Source organism: Pezoporus flaviventris, unplaced genomic scaffold, assembly GCF_033815535.1.
Source record: "Pezoporus flaviventris isolate CSIRO_AGI_PZ_B2104156 unplaced genomic scaffold, CSIRO_AGI_Pfla_v1 ptg000007l, whole genome shotgun sequence".
In the NCBI taxonomy this organism is placed as follows: Eukaryota; Metazoa; Chordata; class Aves; order Psittaciformes; family Psittacidae; genus Pezoporus; species Pezoporus flaviventris.
The window spans coordinates 22,062,782-22,080,169 of NW_026892555.1; the positions used below are offsets into that span (position 1 = coordinate 22,062,782).

Genomic DNA, 17,388 nt, shown 5'->3' on the forward strand with positions numbered 1-17,388 from the left:
GTTAACACTGTCTGTGATGTCCTTCTAGTTGCTATACTTTGGCCAACAGGCCCCATAGGAATGCCTGATTTTGCAAGTGCAGAATTTGGAATTTGTTTCAGACTAGTTATTGTTCTTTCTGCTTCCTTGCCAAGCTTTTCTGTGGCCATTAATCGATCTGACATGGCCTTTGGTAACATATCAAGTCTGAATTGTTTTTAAGAACTGGAGGTTTTCTCAAAGAAGTACAGACAGGCTGACACCTAAAATAATGTTTTAGAAAATGGTATGTACTTAGAAGCACGAGCCATACAGCGCTGGGTTGCCACTACTGATTCTCCTTTGCTTTCTCCAACGCGATGCATGGAAGAGTGTACAGCAAAGGGAAGTTGCATTGTTGCATCAGGAATAAGAGTGTCAGGCACAGATTTGTGCCTTAGTATGTGTAAGATTTGTGAAGCCTTCAGTGCCTTGTAACAGATACTTCAAAAATTTAGAATATTTCAGCAAAGATCTACTGACATTTCTGGCACTATCAAGGTTTAGATTCCCACTTGCTGTTTTTTCCCCCATATTTATGATGTTCCATGTCAACAGACCTTGAAAATATTTTTTTTTCCACTCTTAAGTAAGTTACTAGAAATTATAAATGAAATAAATTATTTCTGTATCAGAGTTGAAGATAAGGAAAGCAGGAGAGAATTTGATAAGCACATGTTCCTAGTATCTGGGAGACAGGAAAAAATGCAAGGAATATTGAAAAAAGCACTCTTAGGAGCAAGCAGTTCCCAAAGCAAGGAAACTTAAGAAGCCAAGTTTTTAATGGATTTCTGTGCCACAGATGACTATTAAAAATGAATTACAGAAAAAGCTGTGGTGTGAATTTCCGAGCATTAGACATGGAAAATTAATTCAACAACTGAGGATAAAAACCCTTCAGCTGGATTTCATGTCTCTTCATGCAACACAGGGAACCTAGTTTTTCTTTGGAAGAGGAGGAACTCATCTCTCACATGGGTCATCTGTACAGCTGAACTTACATTACTTTATGAGCTCCCTCCTACCTGTCACCAGCTGCCTCAGCTGTCTATCTACAGTACATGCAGGAAGGTCATGGTTTGGTACCATAACCTTCCCGCCCTCTTTAACTCAAAATGGACAAAATCCAAAAGGTATTAGGAGTACTCGCAGGACACATATAGTCGCACTTACGCACGTATGGTATGTATTGAAGAAGTCTTGATTCTTTAGTAAGACAAGCTAAAGCCTACATAAATTTCATGTGAATTAGCACAACATTATCCCTATAATGATGTGGAGAAAAAGAAGCCCCAGCTTTCTGTGCAGTTCAGTATAGCCCTGTTCTGCATTACACACTTCATCAAACCTGGAAAACTGCCTGCAATTCTGGACAGTGAGCTAAAAGCTTGAATTATCTCTTGGTTTTATTGTACAGTAAATTATAGAACCTAATGGTCTGTTCTCCATTTATACAGAATGGAGGGAAAGCTGGTGAATGGATTGGTGAGTAGACAGAAAAAACTGTTGTTTAGGTCATTTACAAAGAAAATCTGGCCATGTCAGATTGATTGGGCAAGAATTTGCATCTGTTTGTGCTTGGAAGACCAGTAAAGTGATTTCCATAGTTTTGAGGAAACACCCTTTTATTGTAGAGAAGTTTGTGTACACAGATGCAATGTATTTACAACTGGCTTTTCTCAAGCAGATGACTGTTTAAAATCCTTCACAAATCTGTCAAGAATGAAAGAAAATGAAGCTCAGAAGCCCAGCCAGCCAGCCCAACCCCCAAATTCAGATTCATTCCTGAAGATAACTGTAATGAGATAATAATACATGGAGTTATTTTGAAGGAAGCAATAGGACTGTGACAGAGATCAATGGATGGACTTCAGGATTGGTTCAGTCAAAAGCATTGCTTAGTTTGTTCTCAAAGTAGATGAACCCCAAAGTAAAATTCCAACAAGCAGATGGGGATCTGCCTTTCCCAGGGGTGTGGAAGAGGCAGGCAGAGTCTGGCCCTTCCTTCCCTGGCCTCTGCAAGGACAGGTCACAGTTGCAATCTCCATGTAGAGTTGTTCCTGTGTTCCCCTGGAAAGCTCTTTTTCCAGGAAAAGCCAGGAAAAGTTGCACTCTTGTTCATTCTGCACAATGGAGTCAGTGCACTGAGGGCGAGAACGCGTGTCCTCCTTAGGGAGGGTGTGAACTCACATGCCAGCCCAGCCACAGGAGACACAGCAGCAAGGTTTCTTCTGGTGCCCCTCTGCACTGCGGCTCAGCTCTGCACTGCCCTTTATCTGGGGTGGTGTGCAGTGGCATCAGTTTAGCTTCAACCTGTTCAGTCACCCCAAAAGCAGAGGAGACAACACAGAGGGAAACCAAGAGAGGTAGAGACACACATTATATTCCCTTCCTTGTTCCTTTTCAATTAAAAGTAGAACCTTCATCAGCAACAAAAAGTTACATGTGCAGGAGGCACTTCTCCGGGGAATAAATAAATACCTCAAGCAAGCATTCATGGATGGATGAGTCCCATGGGAAAGATTCCCAGCACAACCAGTTCAGTCATAAAAGGAATCTAAAATCTCCACACTGATGTATATGAGAAACATGCAAAACATTTCTGTTGATACTTGAGGAAGTTACATGCATAAATTTCCCATAGGTTGGGAACATATATCTTAGAATCTGCATAATTGAGTTCACACTCAGCAGAACATTGTGATATTTACAGGCACATTCCAATGGAAAAACATTTGCATATTGAGTGTGAAAGTTGCAGCTTTGTCACCTAACCATGGGACTTTAAAAGTAGGGATTTTGTGACCTCACAATACTATTTGTGAGGTTCGTGGGAAGGAAAAAGGTGTACAGGCAGGAAAAGAAAATTACAAAAAGTTGGTAAGAACTATTTTTTTTTTTTTAAGTGTTAAAACGGTTGTAGGCTGGGACAAGGTGAGTCCATGTAGACCACAAGTTCTGGCTTGTTACACACCAGAGTGCTTTGTCTACTCTTATTTCCCATACTTATTCTTCCCAATTAAATTTGTTTCCCATTAGCCAGGTTGATAAGTGTATGGATAGTGCATAAGAATCATTCTTCTTCTTGCAATCATCATCCTTTATAGTATAACAACTTAATAAATCCCTGCAGAACAGGAACGAAGTGGAATGTCACTGTTTTGGACTTGGTCTGTATTCTGAAGGTGAAAGTGGGCATCTGAGAAACACATTTGTAATGCTTTGGAAGGTTCACAAATTAAAAAAAAAAAAAGTAAGTTACACTCTCAACGTGATTGGGAATGCAAAGTTCTATGTTCTCGATCAATCACTGCGTATCAGACATGGTGGAAAAAGCTATTCAGTGACTACCCTAACCGTAGCACTACCAAGAATTGTTCTGAAAGTAGTTCACTAGTTTCTGAAACACTACTGCAGCAAATTATTAAAACTATCTACAGAATTTTAATGATACAGTTTAGTTTTCAATATGTCAGCGAACCAGCAATGTATAACCCACAGAGGTTGTATCCTGGAAGTGGAATTGTCAAACTATTGCTCCAATGTCTGAAAAGTAAAGCTATCCTCCCTAGGTACACAGCACTCTGTCACTTATGCTGACACATAAGGTGGTGGTGGATCTTTAGCAGCTCCATTCACAGGATCATCATAAGGTGGCAACAGGACCTGCAGGAAAGAAAAAAAAGGTTATATTTTTTAAAAAGAAGCTATCTGATAAAATTTACCGAAAAGAAAACCCTTACGGCCTTGGCCTAAAAAAATAGTCAAAAAAGAGTAAATTAGTAAGCAGGAGCAGACAGTTAGAAAATGAAACACTGTTAGTCTGAAGTTCCTCCTTTTCAATTTGTGTGACTGTTTTCATTATGAAGGAAAATGTGATTTCTCCTCATTTCTTACTGACTCCAGTGACAGCTTGATTCAGCCAAAGATCATTCATTGATGGTACCTGAATTTGTTCAGCCTGGTAGTGACAGTAGCTGCTTATTCTGCAGCTCTCCTCTGTCAAGAGTGCTTAAATTATGTCTTCTGGAGGAGTGCTTGAACTGCTAAGCCAGAGTGAGAAAAGTCCTGAAAACTTCTCTTCCTGAGCTCTCCCTGGAATAGCTAATAATTTCTTGGGGGGGGAATAAAAAAAGAAAATGGAGAACAAATTACACAATGTCTAAATAAATCTCCAGTTTTGTGCTTCTGGGGCACTCAGCCATAAGAAGGAAGACCTACATTCCCAAAAGCACTTCAGTGAATACTTAAACATCTGATAGAAATTAGGGCAGCTTTAATCATATATCATCCCCATTCATAGGAGTCCAGGCAGCTTCCTAGGGCATGGGAGATGCAAGTTCAGGCCACACTGGGCAGAGAAGAGATTGGAACCAAGACTTCTACTTCTTTAGGCAAGAAAGCTAGCTATTGTGCAATTTTTGATGGCACCAGCACTAACATTAATTAGCTTGCATGTGAAAAGGCAAAGGAGCACTTGGTCTGTGAATCCCAGCAGGGACTGAGGATAAAATAGATGCCTGAATGAAGAACGAGTGTGTATGTTCCCTAAAATATCTCAGTATTTTGTAAGAATATCAGTTGTAATGCATTGGCAGAGATATTTTATGCAGCTGAAGATCAATTATTCATGATGGAATTTCCAGATTTATCATTATTGCTTCTTGGTCATTGAAAAGTACATAAAGCTGATTGTCTAAACATGCATAGGGAAAATCCTGATCTCAATAAAGTCAATGGAAGCTTCACCATGAGAGGATGTCACATGTTCCTAATGAAGTTGATAAACCTGCCTGCAAAGAAGCATCTGTAATCATCCATTTTGGACCTCATCCACAACATAACAAAATCAGTGGGAATCTTTCTATAGATTTAAATAGACTTTGGATCATGGTTTTGTAGGATAGTTCCATGGTTTTGTAGGATAGTTCACAATTATGCTTATGTGAGTTTACAGACGTGTTGATGAGCATGTGTTCAAGTACATCTGTGCAAGTTTGTTAGATTACAGAATGGTTACCCTGGCATCTTCAGCCCTTAATCAAAAAAGTTTCATTATTTAGAAAAGAAAATTGTCAGGCCATCACTCTTTATTAATACCATATGTTTGAGTTTGTAAATACAAAACACTATGCACACTGTATAATAAAAAATATAATAAAAAAATATAATAAAAAAACCCTTGTATTTAATAAATACAAATATTTAAAAATGCATTTAATAGATTATATCAACTTTAAAGGGTGCAAACAGTTCACAGCTGACTAATCTAGTGAAATTAGGACAACACAGGGAACTTCAAATAAACATTGTGATAAAAAATAATAAACATATTTTGCAATGTAACTTTGGCGAATCAAACCGCTAGACCATGTAAACTGAAAAACACTACAATTGAGAGCCTCTTCCTAGCACTGATCGTTAGTTTAATAATAGGGTTTCTAGTAAAATCCTTGTGCTACTAAAAAAGCACTAGTTTCTCAAATGTACTGAAATGTTCATTACTTGATTATGAAGCAATATAATTTGTAATTAAATCTGTTCTACAGATGACTCTGAAAATGAATCGAGTTCACTTTGTGAAGATTTAGCTGTCTTACTGAACTCTTGTAATCCTAAACCCCAAACTGTGGTCCATTTCTTTCAGGTTCAGAGTCCATCAGGTGTGATAAGAAATAACAACAGATGCAATCCAAAAAGTTGTCCATCTTCCAGGTCTATGAGCTGATTAATAAAGGACAATACCTCTTCCTGCGCTCCGATCATCTTTTAGGTCAATGTGTGCTAAGACTACTGTAGTTACATCAGTGTTATTACTTCAGCATTGAGGTTGCTGTCATTCACAGTAGGTCTACTAGAGGATTTACTGAGATGAGTAAGTGTCTTCGTTCCCTTCACTCCAGTATGAAACAAAATCTGTTTATTAGTAGAACAGCCTTCTGGCGAGTCTTTTACCTCCTCTGAGGTGGGCACTCTGATTTGCTCTATGGACCCAAAGCTCTTACATGGGTCCATGTCCCCAGGAACCCTGGGACAATGCCTCATCACAAGAAAATATCTGCAGTGGAAATATTTGCAAATGTCTGTAAGGTTTAGGGTCACTGTACTGCTGGCAAAGGTTATTTGTCTGAACAGTTCTATCAGTGATGACTTTACAGGTTTACTCCCCACACATTTTTGTGTTTAAATACTTCAGTCTCCTGATCTTGCATACCCTGGCATGAACACAACAGTGATAACAAAATAAGTGTAGAATGAGCAGAATTCAAAATTACTACCTTTGCCTAACAGTGTCTGAGTTAGACAAAGAAATATCACCAGGATATTAAACAAAGGGTAAGGTGAATGAAGATGTTGGACAAAACACGGAAGAAAGCCCTCAGGGTTTGTGGAATACATGGTTGGAACCCCAAGTATCTCATGTCATTAGTATAGTAAAAGTCTTTTAAACTAATATAACTGTTCAGCTTTCAGCCAGTGTGGTTTTATTATTGTTATTTAATCATTTGTCAACATAAGTCTAAATTATCATCCTTCAGCTTTCACAACAGCTTGATAACTCTGCAACCACTCTAGAACTACAAATATTGCAACTCTGCCTCTGTAAGACTACCTTTTAACTATTTTTTACATTACTTTCCCTTAACAATTTTTCCATCTTTTCTCAATTAAATCAACTTTTCTAAGTTAATTTTGGCAAAAGGGAAAAATACAATAAAACCTGAATTATCTCAGCTTTTAACTGTTCACTGTTGAAAAGGTTAACAGTTTACAAAAATCTTAAGGAAAAGAGAATTTCATTAGAATTTTAATCATTGAATTTATACCAAAGTATCTGGTATGAAAATCTAGATCAGAGTGGTTTTCCCTTCTCTTGTGTTAATTTTAAATCTCAGCATGGTTTAATGGAAGCAGGTAAATGCCTGGGACAGGAACCAGCATAGTTATTCAGGCAGTATGTTACTCTCCAGACACATAAAATGGAAGCCAGTCACTGAGCCAAAGGGTGAATTCAGAAACTGGAAAAATAAACATAAACTCACTACTCAGTCTTATATAAGAACCTAATTAGAATGGATGCAGTCTAAAATAATTCATGAAGAACAAAAATATGCATATTTTACGTCCATGGTATCCACAGGGTACAACATCCACTAGGGCAACTGATGCATTGCTTCCTAGGCACTACATTTGCTTGTTTGTTGTGAATTGGGAAAACTGTATGTTAGTTCCCCTGGATGCTCTGGGACTAATGTTTACAGTGTGTTTGAGATTGTCACTGGCAAGTTACTACAAAACGTAGGTATGAAGGACCCCCATTTTTGGAACTCAGTGATCCCTGTGAAAAGACATTCTGGCTTTTTATCAGTAGACCAGCAAACGAGTTTAGATGGTTGCAGGGGTCAGTACTATAAGATGCCTAAAATCCAAAGGACAGAAGCTCCTGACTTCTTTCAAAACCCCTATAGTTGTATTTAAGAACCATGTAGCATTTTAACATCATTCCTTACTATGCAGCCAATGGAGGAGCTGACATGACTAGTTGTCTGGTGATAAGCATTGCACAGAGACTCTTGAGATCAGAGCTGTAGGGGCTCCCAGACCAAGAGGGTTCAACCCACAGCTCTTGCCATATGAATGCTCCAGACACAAGGTTTTCAGTCAGGTTGGAAGAACCATTTTCCACCTTCCCGTTGTCACAGTGAAGCCAAGTGTGCAAGAATCCACGAGGAAAGAAAGAAAATAGGAGAAAATGTGACTATGTAGCCCGATGGACAGGTTAGGTGCTTAAGTGGGACAGGGAGCCCCGGGTGCTGGGCTTTGCTCCCAACACCATTTAGGCATTTTGTGATAAGCAGTCTTGTTGTATAATACACAGAAATAATCCAGAACTGACCCACGAGGAATCCTGGTCCTGACTTAGCTGTTGTCATCCAAGTGGTTTGAATAATTGTATTACATAAATATCTCTCTATTATAAACCACATGATACATGATGACCTTTTCTGGAAGAAATAATTACCATACAGGTTTGCCAAAAGCTATAACATATTCAGATAATATAAGCATTTGTCATTTATTTTCTACATCCTGGTTAATCTAGCTTTGGAGAGCAATTTTTTAAAACATTGCTTAGAAATATGCCTAAGAAGAAAAACAGGCAAATAGTTGTATATTCAAACAGCCTGAAATTAATCTTGGCCCAAAAGGTTTTTTTTTCTGGAGAGGAATTGACTTTTAATAGTGACTCTGTACCTTTGCAGCTGATTTCCACATTTACCTGAACTTCCAGTGGAAAATTTTCTTTCTTCAGCTTATGTACAAGTTTCCTCATATTGCTGCCATTATTGCTGTTTGAACTCAAACTCTTAGATCTGTTTGGTATCTAGGACATTTGTAAAGAAAATGTGCTTAGTCCTGTATGAGTAAATTTCAATATTTGATTCATTGATTATTTCTACATTCTTGATAGTCTCATCCAAAACTCACTGAACTCAATAGAAATCTTCCTGTGTCTCCAGAAAACTTTGGATCACTTCTTTCCAAGCCATTTGTATTCTTCACCGTGTAGAACGGTACAGTTGCCACACAGCAGCTTTGAGTTTGAACAGCATTTTGTCTGGCAGCTATATGTCTCCATGGCAAAACACCTTGCTGATGTCTTGTTAGAAATAAACGCTGCTAGGGACAGCTCTAACATACTTTCCTCTAACACCTTCTAGAACAGAAATGCATTTGATAATCCCAAAAAAGCTACAGATTCAAGCTGTCTATGGAAGGTGTAGATGGTTGTAGTGAGTGTTCGGGTTGCTTTCTCAAACTTTAGCTTTTCAATAAAACTCTAGTCCTTTACGCTGAAGGACTTCACGCTGCATCAATACACAGTATATAGACAGGGACAGGTAACCATGAGTAATTGAGAGGAATTAGGGTCATCACCACTGCAACTTAATCCTGGTCCTGTCGCTGACCTTTTGAGTTTTGTCAAAGTGCTTGACTTTGTGTTTAGGAAGATCTCCCATTTGTGGATCGGGCATATTATTTGAAACATCTTAAAAGGTATTGGGAAACCTTAAAACAGATTTAAAGCTCTCTTGGATGAAACTTTCATATGACTGTATGAGACAGGGACTAAATCATGGAAATACGTATGAACTAAAAATATATTTGCGGAAGTTTCAGCCTATGCCTGGAAATGTTTACCCCAACCTCTTCATCACAGCTATGCATGCCTTACACATCATTCCTCTGCAGAAGTGATCTTTACATTTCAGACACCCAACCCCCTACCAGGAATCTTTATGGGACACCCATGCGAATACATGGGGAGGAAAAGGAGAGAGGGCCAAAGGAGCCTTTTCTTTCACATAGCTCACAGACAAAGTGTTAGTGGGTTCAGGCCTTACACTCTGTTTACTGAAAATGGGAGAGAGAGTAACCACAGAGTGAATAGTGGTAAGCAGATGGTGACAGCATACTAAAGCCAGCACTGGACTGTTTCACAGGTAAAAGTGCTGAACCACAGCTATTTCCTCATCCAGGAGCCTCTGTCCCACATGCAGCCCCTGGCCTGGTGATGGGACGAATGCTGACACAGCTGCAGGCTGAAGTAGTCGCCACATGCCTTTCTTCTCCTAAATAGGAAGAATTTTCTCCTTGGTGCAGCACATCGCTGATGCACCAGGTTCAGAAACAACACAACTGAAAGATGAGGTTTTAAACAGCACATGCCTAGTTGCACCAGTCCTCTACTCTGGATTCATTTCACCTCAATGATTCCATGAGACCACCCAATTTATACCAATCCAATATCATTTTGGAGAGCATTTAATGGTGCACAATCACATTTACTAATTTTATGTTTATTTCCTTGCTCTCATGTCACCCACACAGCCAAGAGGAGTGGAATTTCCTTCCACAGCTGCAGTGCTTTGAGGAGCCATTAACTGCAATCTAACCCAGCTCAGCTGCGGTGAAGCTAGCAGTGAGTCTACAGACAGCTCTGGAGGGAAGGCTGCTGATGTGACCACCTGTCCAGTTCAAAACAGTCCCAACAGCCCTCCTGTTCTGTTGGGTTCTTGACTACGCAAATATTATGGAGATCATCTGGGGAAAACAGAAGATTTCTGTGTGCATAAACAGCTATTGCTGGCTGATTGCTTCACTCTGTATGCAGGAAAGGCTGAGAGTAATCCTGTCTTTGCAACATTTCCCTGTCAAGTTTGACAACGTGGTTTTCTTGTGAGAACTCTGAGATTACGGAGGAAAATGTAAAGTTAAGGTGTGTTTTTTGATTAAAATGTTAAGAAATCCAGATCTCAGCACAGCTCTGTGCTGGAGACCCAAGGCACCAGGTGGCAGCTCTTTCCTTCAGTACTATGCATAATAAAGAGCACTGGACTCACTGACTACATAATGAATTTTGTATTTTATGTGAAAAGAAATAAGCTTATCAATGTATTCCATGTTCTATTTCCTGTACCAAGTTTTCTGGCAGTTACTATATATACTGGTTTTCTTGAGGCACATTCTTCTAAAGTCTCTAACATTTCTGTTATGTAGGGTGGGAAAAAATCGCGTTTATCGAGAGCTTCTGGAGAAATGTGCTTTTTCTATAATGTGTGCCCAAGAGTTTTTAAGCCCAAAGGCTTTTCAGATGACTCAGAAGTGACTCACCCAAGGTCTTCCACTACCTTTAATATCTAATACTTTAAAAATTCAGTTCATAAAATGGAGGTGCAAACTGCACCTTTGGGTCACCTGATCTGGTCATCTCTGAGATAACTTCAGAAAAGTAGTAATATTTGGCCCTGAAGAACAGTAGATCATGTACACTCAATGGGAGAGATTGACTGAAACAGTCAGGAAGTACTAAAACTAAATCCATTAGAATTCAGTTTTCTCTTTAAGCCCTTAACATGAAAACACACTTTAAACTGACTGTATGAGAAGACTGACAGGCCTCAGGAGAAGAAAGAGCTTTTCCTAGTAATGAAGAAACTATTAGTAGTAGTAGTATTGTTATTATTACTACTACTACTGCTAGTATTATTATTCTGTGGTGAGAAGCACTCAAATGTTGCATACAAGATAAGCACTGAAGAAAGAAGTAGGGATTAGCTTTCATTACACTGCAGCTAAACCACTTGCATGCAGGGACAGCCCTACTGGATCAGGTGAAAGGTCCATCCAGACCACAGCAATTAGTGAAGGATGATGAAAAAGAGAAGTGTAAACCAGAACAACGAAAGAAATTAAGGAGGAGCAGTACAAACATATATAGTCACGACATGCCCAGAATATTCTTCAAACTGGTAGCAATTTGAATGTCAGGGACTTGCTGAATCAGTGGTCATGTCTTACAGGAATTTTTCTTCCACTGATTTTCCTAGCCTGCATTTGAATCCATGTTGAATTTCAGCACCTGCAGTGTCCTGTGGTAAGCAGTTTCACAGCTAATCTAGGTGTTACATAAAAAAATGCCTTCTTTGGTGTGCTATGAAACTTGCCACTAGCTATTTCATTGAATCTACCCTGGTTCTTTTGCTAGGATGGTGAGCAGTTGTTCCTCCTTTACTTCCTCTGCCACTCATTACTTTAAAGACCTCTATCATGTTCTCTTTTATTCTGTCCCTCTTTCATCCTGCTAAAGGTCCTTGCTCCCCTGTAGTGTAGTTCACAGTTAATTTCTTCATACAAAGAAACAGTTTTGGGTCCCGGCTGAAGAGAGAGCTCCAAGACCAGGCATGTGAAGAAGTATCACAGTCAGGAGGGTGCTGGGAAGAGAGATGACCTCCATTTGGATGAAGCTTCCTTCATTGCTCAAGAGGGCAGCAATTAGGTGTTCTTCCAGATGAACTCAAGTGCCCTTTAGAAGCAATTCTTATAAATAAGTGCTTATAAATATATGCTTCAGGGGTGGCTGTTTACAATGTAAATGGCTGCTCTGGTCAAATGAGTTCAGTCAAAGCAACCGTTTCTGAGAAAATCAGAGAGAAATGTTTACAAAATACCTTTCCCATCTTTCTTTTTCTCCTTTCCCTGTCCCCAGATGAAAAAGCCCTGGGTATAGGGCCAAAGCTTCATATCTGAGCCAAATTATCTTTCATGTGAAATGAGAAATGTTTTACTTTGCTTTAAGCACATATGCTTTTGCTTGAAAAGTTTGTCCAAAATGTCCTAGTTAGTTACAATTTAAGGGTTTCATGATATGTTGTCTGTCAAATAAATCCCAAGAAACCTTTGCCTCAATGTGGACAGGAAGTATTTTCATGTTTATATGCATGCATTTCCTTTTGAAACCACACTAGAATGATTACAGATGGAGTAACTGGAAGCAGAATAACTCTGAGATAATTTATCACCCCATTCAGCAAAGTAGGCTGCAAAACCATCTGTGCAAAGTTAGAGTTGGTATGTTTTATTTTCCTTTGACCAAGCTGCCAAGCTTCCAAGCCACCAGCTTTCCAAAACGCTATTTAAGAAACTTTACAGGAGTTTATGGATTTCTGTAAGAAAGCATCACAATCTTTTCAGCACTCCAGATACAGGAATAAATGCATATATTAGTAGGACACAGCAATATTTAGGGACAGATTGTGATTACTCTTGCCTGGGAAGAAAATTGGATTCGGGAAGCTATTGTACTTTTCCATCATGTGCAACCTCATAAAAGTCATCCAGAATAATGGTGTAATTACTTTCTCCCTTCAAAGGTATGGAGGGATAATCCACCTCAGGCCGCAGAAGTCTTTCCTGTGTCTTGGCCAGCCCTCTACTGCTCCATGTCTAGTTGCACATCATGATTTTGTATGGACAGAACATACTTATTTTTCAATTTTTCCTTACTTTTTTTTTTTCAAAATGAGAGTTTTCTGGATGAGCACATGCAGGGGGTGTTTGCCTGCAGGTCATTTATACTGAAAACCTGAAGTATCCTTTGTGTAACAAAGATGTGATGTGTTATCCTGAGTGCAGAGACTGTGTCAGAGCACTAATCTTCCAACAGACTTTTTAATTACTAACCTTCATCTTTTTCTAACCTTATCTCCTCTTACAATTACATTGTGTATCCCACACAAGAATAAACAATACAAGCTCCTAGGAACAGCTCACATACAGCAGCCAAATGGTTTAATAGGAATGGTTATCTCCCCTAAAGTGTGGTTATCACAGCCATGCTTGCATTACAGATATTACTGAAAATCCTTCTGTCTTATCTTCATATCACCAAAAGCATTGTTTTTCCCTTACATGGCTAAGGACATTGGGTGACCCAATGTCAGTCTTTGGGCACTACACCAGAGAGATGGGCCAGTTGTAAAGTTTGATGATAGATTTTGAAGTCTCACTATAACATTTGGGAGCAGTAAGATCTGGGATTTTAAGATGATCAATCTCTACTGTCTTCCATATAAATTTTTCAACTAATTTTTATTTTTAAACAAGCAAACACATTCTTTTGGTATCACTATTAAAAAGTAAGGCATAATACTTCCATATAAAATGGCACAGGTTTTTTTGTACAATGTATTTAGGCAACTCAGACCTTACTTTCCTCACTGCTCTTAAGACAGAGGACCAAAACCAAAAAGTGCTCTGCAGTATGGGACAGACCGCAGCCAACGGTCCATAAAAAGTCCTGAGGGATACTTGGGAAGAGCACAGTTGCTCTGGGAGCCATTAAAGTGAACTGAAATTAGACTGAAAGAATGGTTCAGAAGTCCCCAGAAACCATTAATAACCACAGGAAGCCAGATCTCCCCATTATTGTCTCATCTTTAGCAAAACAACCGCAGCAGGGTGCTCCTCCCTGGAGCTGAGCATCGCTTTCACACCATATCCAAGAGGACAATGCCACCTACTGAACCACCAGCTGCAACAGCTCCCTCCATCCAGCTGATGACTGACGTTCTTTCTGCATCTGCCTAGTTTGTGGTGTTGGGTAAGTTTCAGCAGTGATGCTCATGGCTGGAGGGACTGGGATGTGTGAGGAGTTCCTCCTCTGCTTGGCAAAGGCTAGGCTTGCACTGTGTGAGGGGATTTGATGCAAAGACCCCAGATGAGCTTGTGCTGGAGCTGAAAGCAGGACCGCCTTTGGGAAGAGCAGCTCTGCAGGAGGGCAGGGCTTCTAGTGTGGGCCAACTATATAGTAGAAAGCCACAACATGGCTAACTGCTGCAGAGACTTTGCCTCTTGCACCCTGCTGTGTTTCCCTGTTTGAGCAATACCTGCCTGGGTGAATTCAGGCTTCCCTCATCCTTCATTGCACAGTGGAACTACAATTTGAACCTGACCTGAAAAATTCACACATGGCTCAGCTTAACACCCATACATCCTTGGCAACAGGGATTTAAGTTGTCATCGGCTTTTGCAGCACTGATGCATATCCTTTGAATTATACTGAAGACTTTGACTCGTTTTCTGAAGCCCACAAAACAGCAGCTGTCAGATGGTAATGAATCAACCCTGCTAGGAAAAAAGGGTCTGTAAAGAAACACTGCAAATTTATAAACATTCTGTTTCATCCCACATTGCAACACTCCCAATTAGTGAATCCAAAGAGATTTGGAAGATTTAAATTACACATCCCCATTTCATGTCTTCCTTTTAATCTAATTACGAATACTGAGAACAGATTTGTCTATTCCTATTGCAAATCTCTTAGGAATTTTATGTATTAGAATAATCCCAGTATTTGAGCTGCAAACATAAATACAGTTTCTGTGTTCAAGATAAAAATTTACTGGGGAAAATAGATTAAAATGTATATTTTGATCTTTTAATTTAACTTGTAAGTAAATTTAACGACTGTAGTGACAAATGAAAATGTTTTGGAAATCTTATTTTTAAATTTAAGAGGGCATTTGCTCCAAATTGTCACTGTTCCAAACAGCACAGCTGGCTCCTGACAGCAGCTACCTTGTAATAGGTAAGACATAACAAGATAGCAAATAGCGCTAAGCAAAAGATCAAACAGGCAGTATGAAGTGATTCAGACCACAGGAAATGCTTGATTTTAGGACAAAATCGTTTCACAAACCAGGAAGGAGTGGAAGAAAGAGCAGAGTATAGATGATAAAGTGGGGAAAGTTAAAAAAAGGGAAGGGAAGGGAAGGGAAGGGAAGGGAAGGGAAGGGAAGGGAAGGGAAGGGAAGGGAAGGGAAGGGAAGGGAAAGGAAAGGGAAAGAAAAAGAAAAGAAAAAAGAAAAAAGAAAAGAAAAGAAAAGAAAAGAGAAAAGAAAAGAAAAGAGAAAAAGAAAAAAGAAAAGAAAAGAAAAGAAAAGAAAAGAAAAGAAAAGAAAAGGAAAGAGAAAAGAAAAAGAAAAGAAAAGAAAAGAAAAAAGAAAAAGAAAAGAAAAGAAAAGAAAAAAGAAAAGAAAAGAAAAGAAAAGAAAATGAAAAAGGAAAGGAAAGAAAAGAAAAGAAAAGAAAAGAAAAGAAAAAAGAAAAAAAAAAAGAAAAAAGAAAAAGAGAAAAGAAAAAAGAAAAGGCCTTCTCTTTGCTAAGACTGAAGAACAACTGACACAGGATGGCACTTACTAGAGGTAAAACATGAAACGCTGGAGAAGCTGAATAGCTCTTTGTTGGCAGATGCAGACTGTCATGATACTTTTATGCAAAACAAACAGAAGAGGAGGAAGTGCACACACATACAAGCAAGACATGAAAGCTGGCATCCACAAGAAGCCTGAGTCCTCTGAAGATTCTTGGGCTAAAGACATTGCTATGGGAATGTTACAAGCACAATTCTGCAGAAAAACAGATCCAGCATTTAAACCACACTCCCAGGTCTCATGTAGACTACTGCATGTGGTTACTAACTAACCACCTCCTTTACCTCCAGCTCTGGGCAGTTCTGCTCCTGCTTCTTCTTCCTCTTCTCTGCCTCCTGTTTTACCTGCTTTCCCTCTTGCAGGTCTATCCAGGCAGTTTCCACTAAGGAAGGTCAGACCTCCTCTGCCTGGACTCAACTGGAGGCCCTGAGAAGGGCTCAGAGAGCGAGTCACACCAGGGGTATTCATTTGTGGTGTTTGCTCACTTTAAAGTATGCTCATGGTTACTACTCACTGGAGAAAGATGTCTCTGATCTAGTGGCTCAGTAACAATGCTGTGCGTACAAACTGTTGCACACCACCAGCTACCTGGTGAACACTGCCAAGTCTGTAGGATTTTTATGCCACGTTATGGAAAGTTATCTTTAAAGCAGTATCCTTCTCCAAGTTGTCTTCTACTCTTAACATGTACCATCCCAAAACTGGCTGGAAATCATAGTTCCCAAAGGGCCTATCATTTTGTGCATGGTTTGTCTGTCTCTGGGCGCCATCTCCTGCTTCAGTCTGTTTAATTGGCATGAGTCTAAGGGTTTTTCTCCAGTAGCCAAACAAATTGTCTTCCACACATAATAACACAAAGAATGTTTTTTCCAACCTTATCAAAGAATATTTTTCCTCTGCTCAGAGGAATCATCCAGCAGGAATGAAAGACCTAACCCTGCACTTCTCAAATAGGTTTCCTATTGCTTTGAGAAAGGGAGAGCAAACAAAAGTGTTGACAGATTAATTACAGGCTACTTAGCTGATCTCATGTCCACAGAAGGAATACATCTGCATTGAAAATCCAAGTAACTTATTAACTGTTGCAACTAAATCTATGTCAGGTAGAATCTACTGAAGTGATGTGATAAAGTACATAAGGATCTAAATCCCACTTTGAAGAGAGATTTACGGCTTTATGCTTTATCCCCACTGGCAGCATGACCGAAGATAAAACTTCCATTGATTGGCTTCAGTGAGAGTTAAAAATAAACAGAATGAAATCCCCTGGCTGTCCAGGAACACAAAGGAGCAGTTCCTGCTCCAGAGAACAAAGTGGCTGACTTTGGGTTATCTTCTGAGCTCAGAAGCTGTCATTTTTTACCAAATTAGACGAACATTTCCATGGTACTGCTGTCACAGTTTAAATTAGTGCAGAAAACTAATCTTCATCCATGGTGTGCTTGAGCAGTTGGTAGGAAAAAGCAATCCCAGATTGGGGAAAGTGGAAAAAAATAATCTTCAGGTTACTACGGTTCACTGCAGGGGAGTTACCTTTCTGCCATGCCAAAATCTCCTACAGATATCTCCAGAAAATGAGGGGAGAGCAATACTGGAAGAACACTTAGAGGGGGTAGATTTTACCATATCTCTAAGAGCCTCTGCTGTGACTAAGGTACACAGCTGGATACCCAGGTCCTAGCATTATCAGCCCCAGGAGCACTAGGGGGTCATGTCTTTCCACCAGCTGGGGTCCATTCCCGTGCCCAGTAGTACCTCCTGGTCCCCCCTTCCACAAACACAGTCTGTTTTTTGGGCAAAGACAGGTACATTC

At 39.6% G+C, this 17,388-nt stretch overlaps 1 protein-coding gene across 1 annotated transcript in view; it reads right to left on the minus strand.

Annotated features, from left to right (window-relative positions):
- Positions 1–1,410: 1,410 nt before the first annotated feature.
- LAPTM4B (lysosomal protein transmembrane 4 beta) overlaps positions 1,411–17,388 on the minus strand; it is a 61,633-nt gene continuing 45,655 nt past the window's right edge. Inside the window, exon 7 of the mRNA XM_061448048.1 lies at positions 1,411–3,684. Within this exon, the coding sequence (XP_061304032.1) occupies positions 3,610–3,684 (75 nt within the window). The 3' untranslated portion in view covers positions 1,411–3,609. The remainder of the gene's footprint in view (positions 3,685–17,388) is intronic.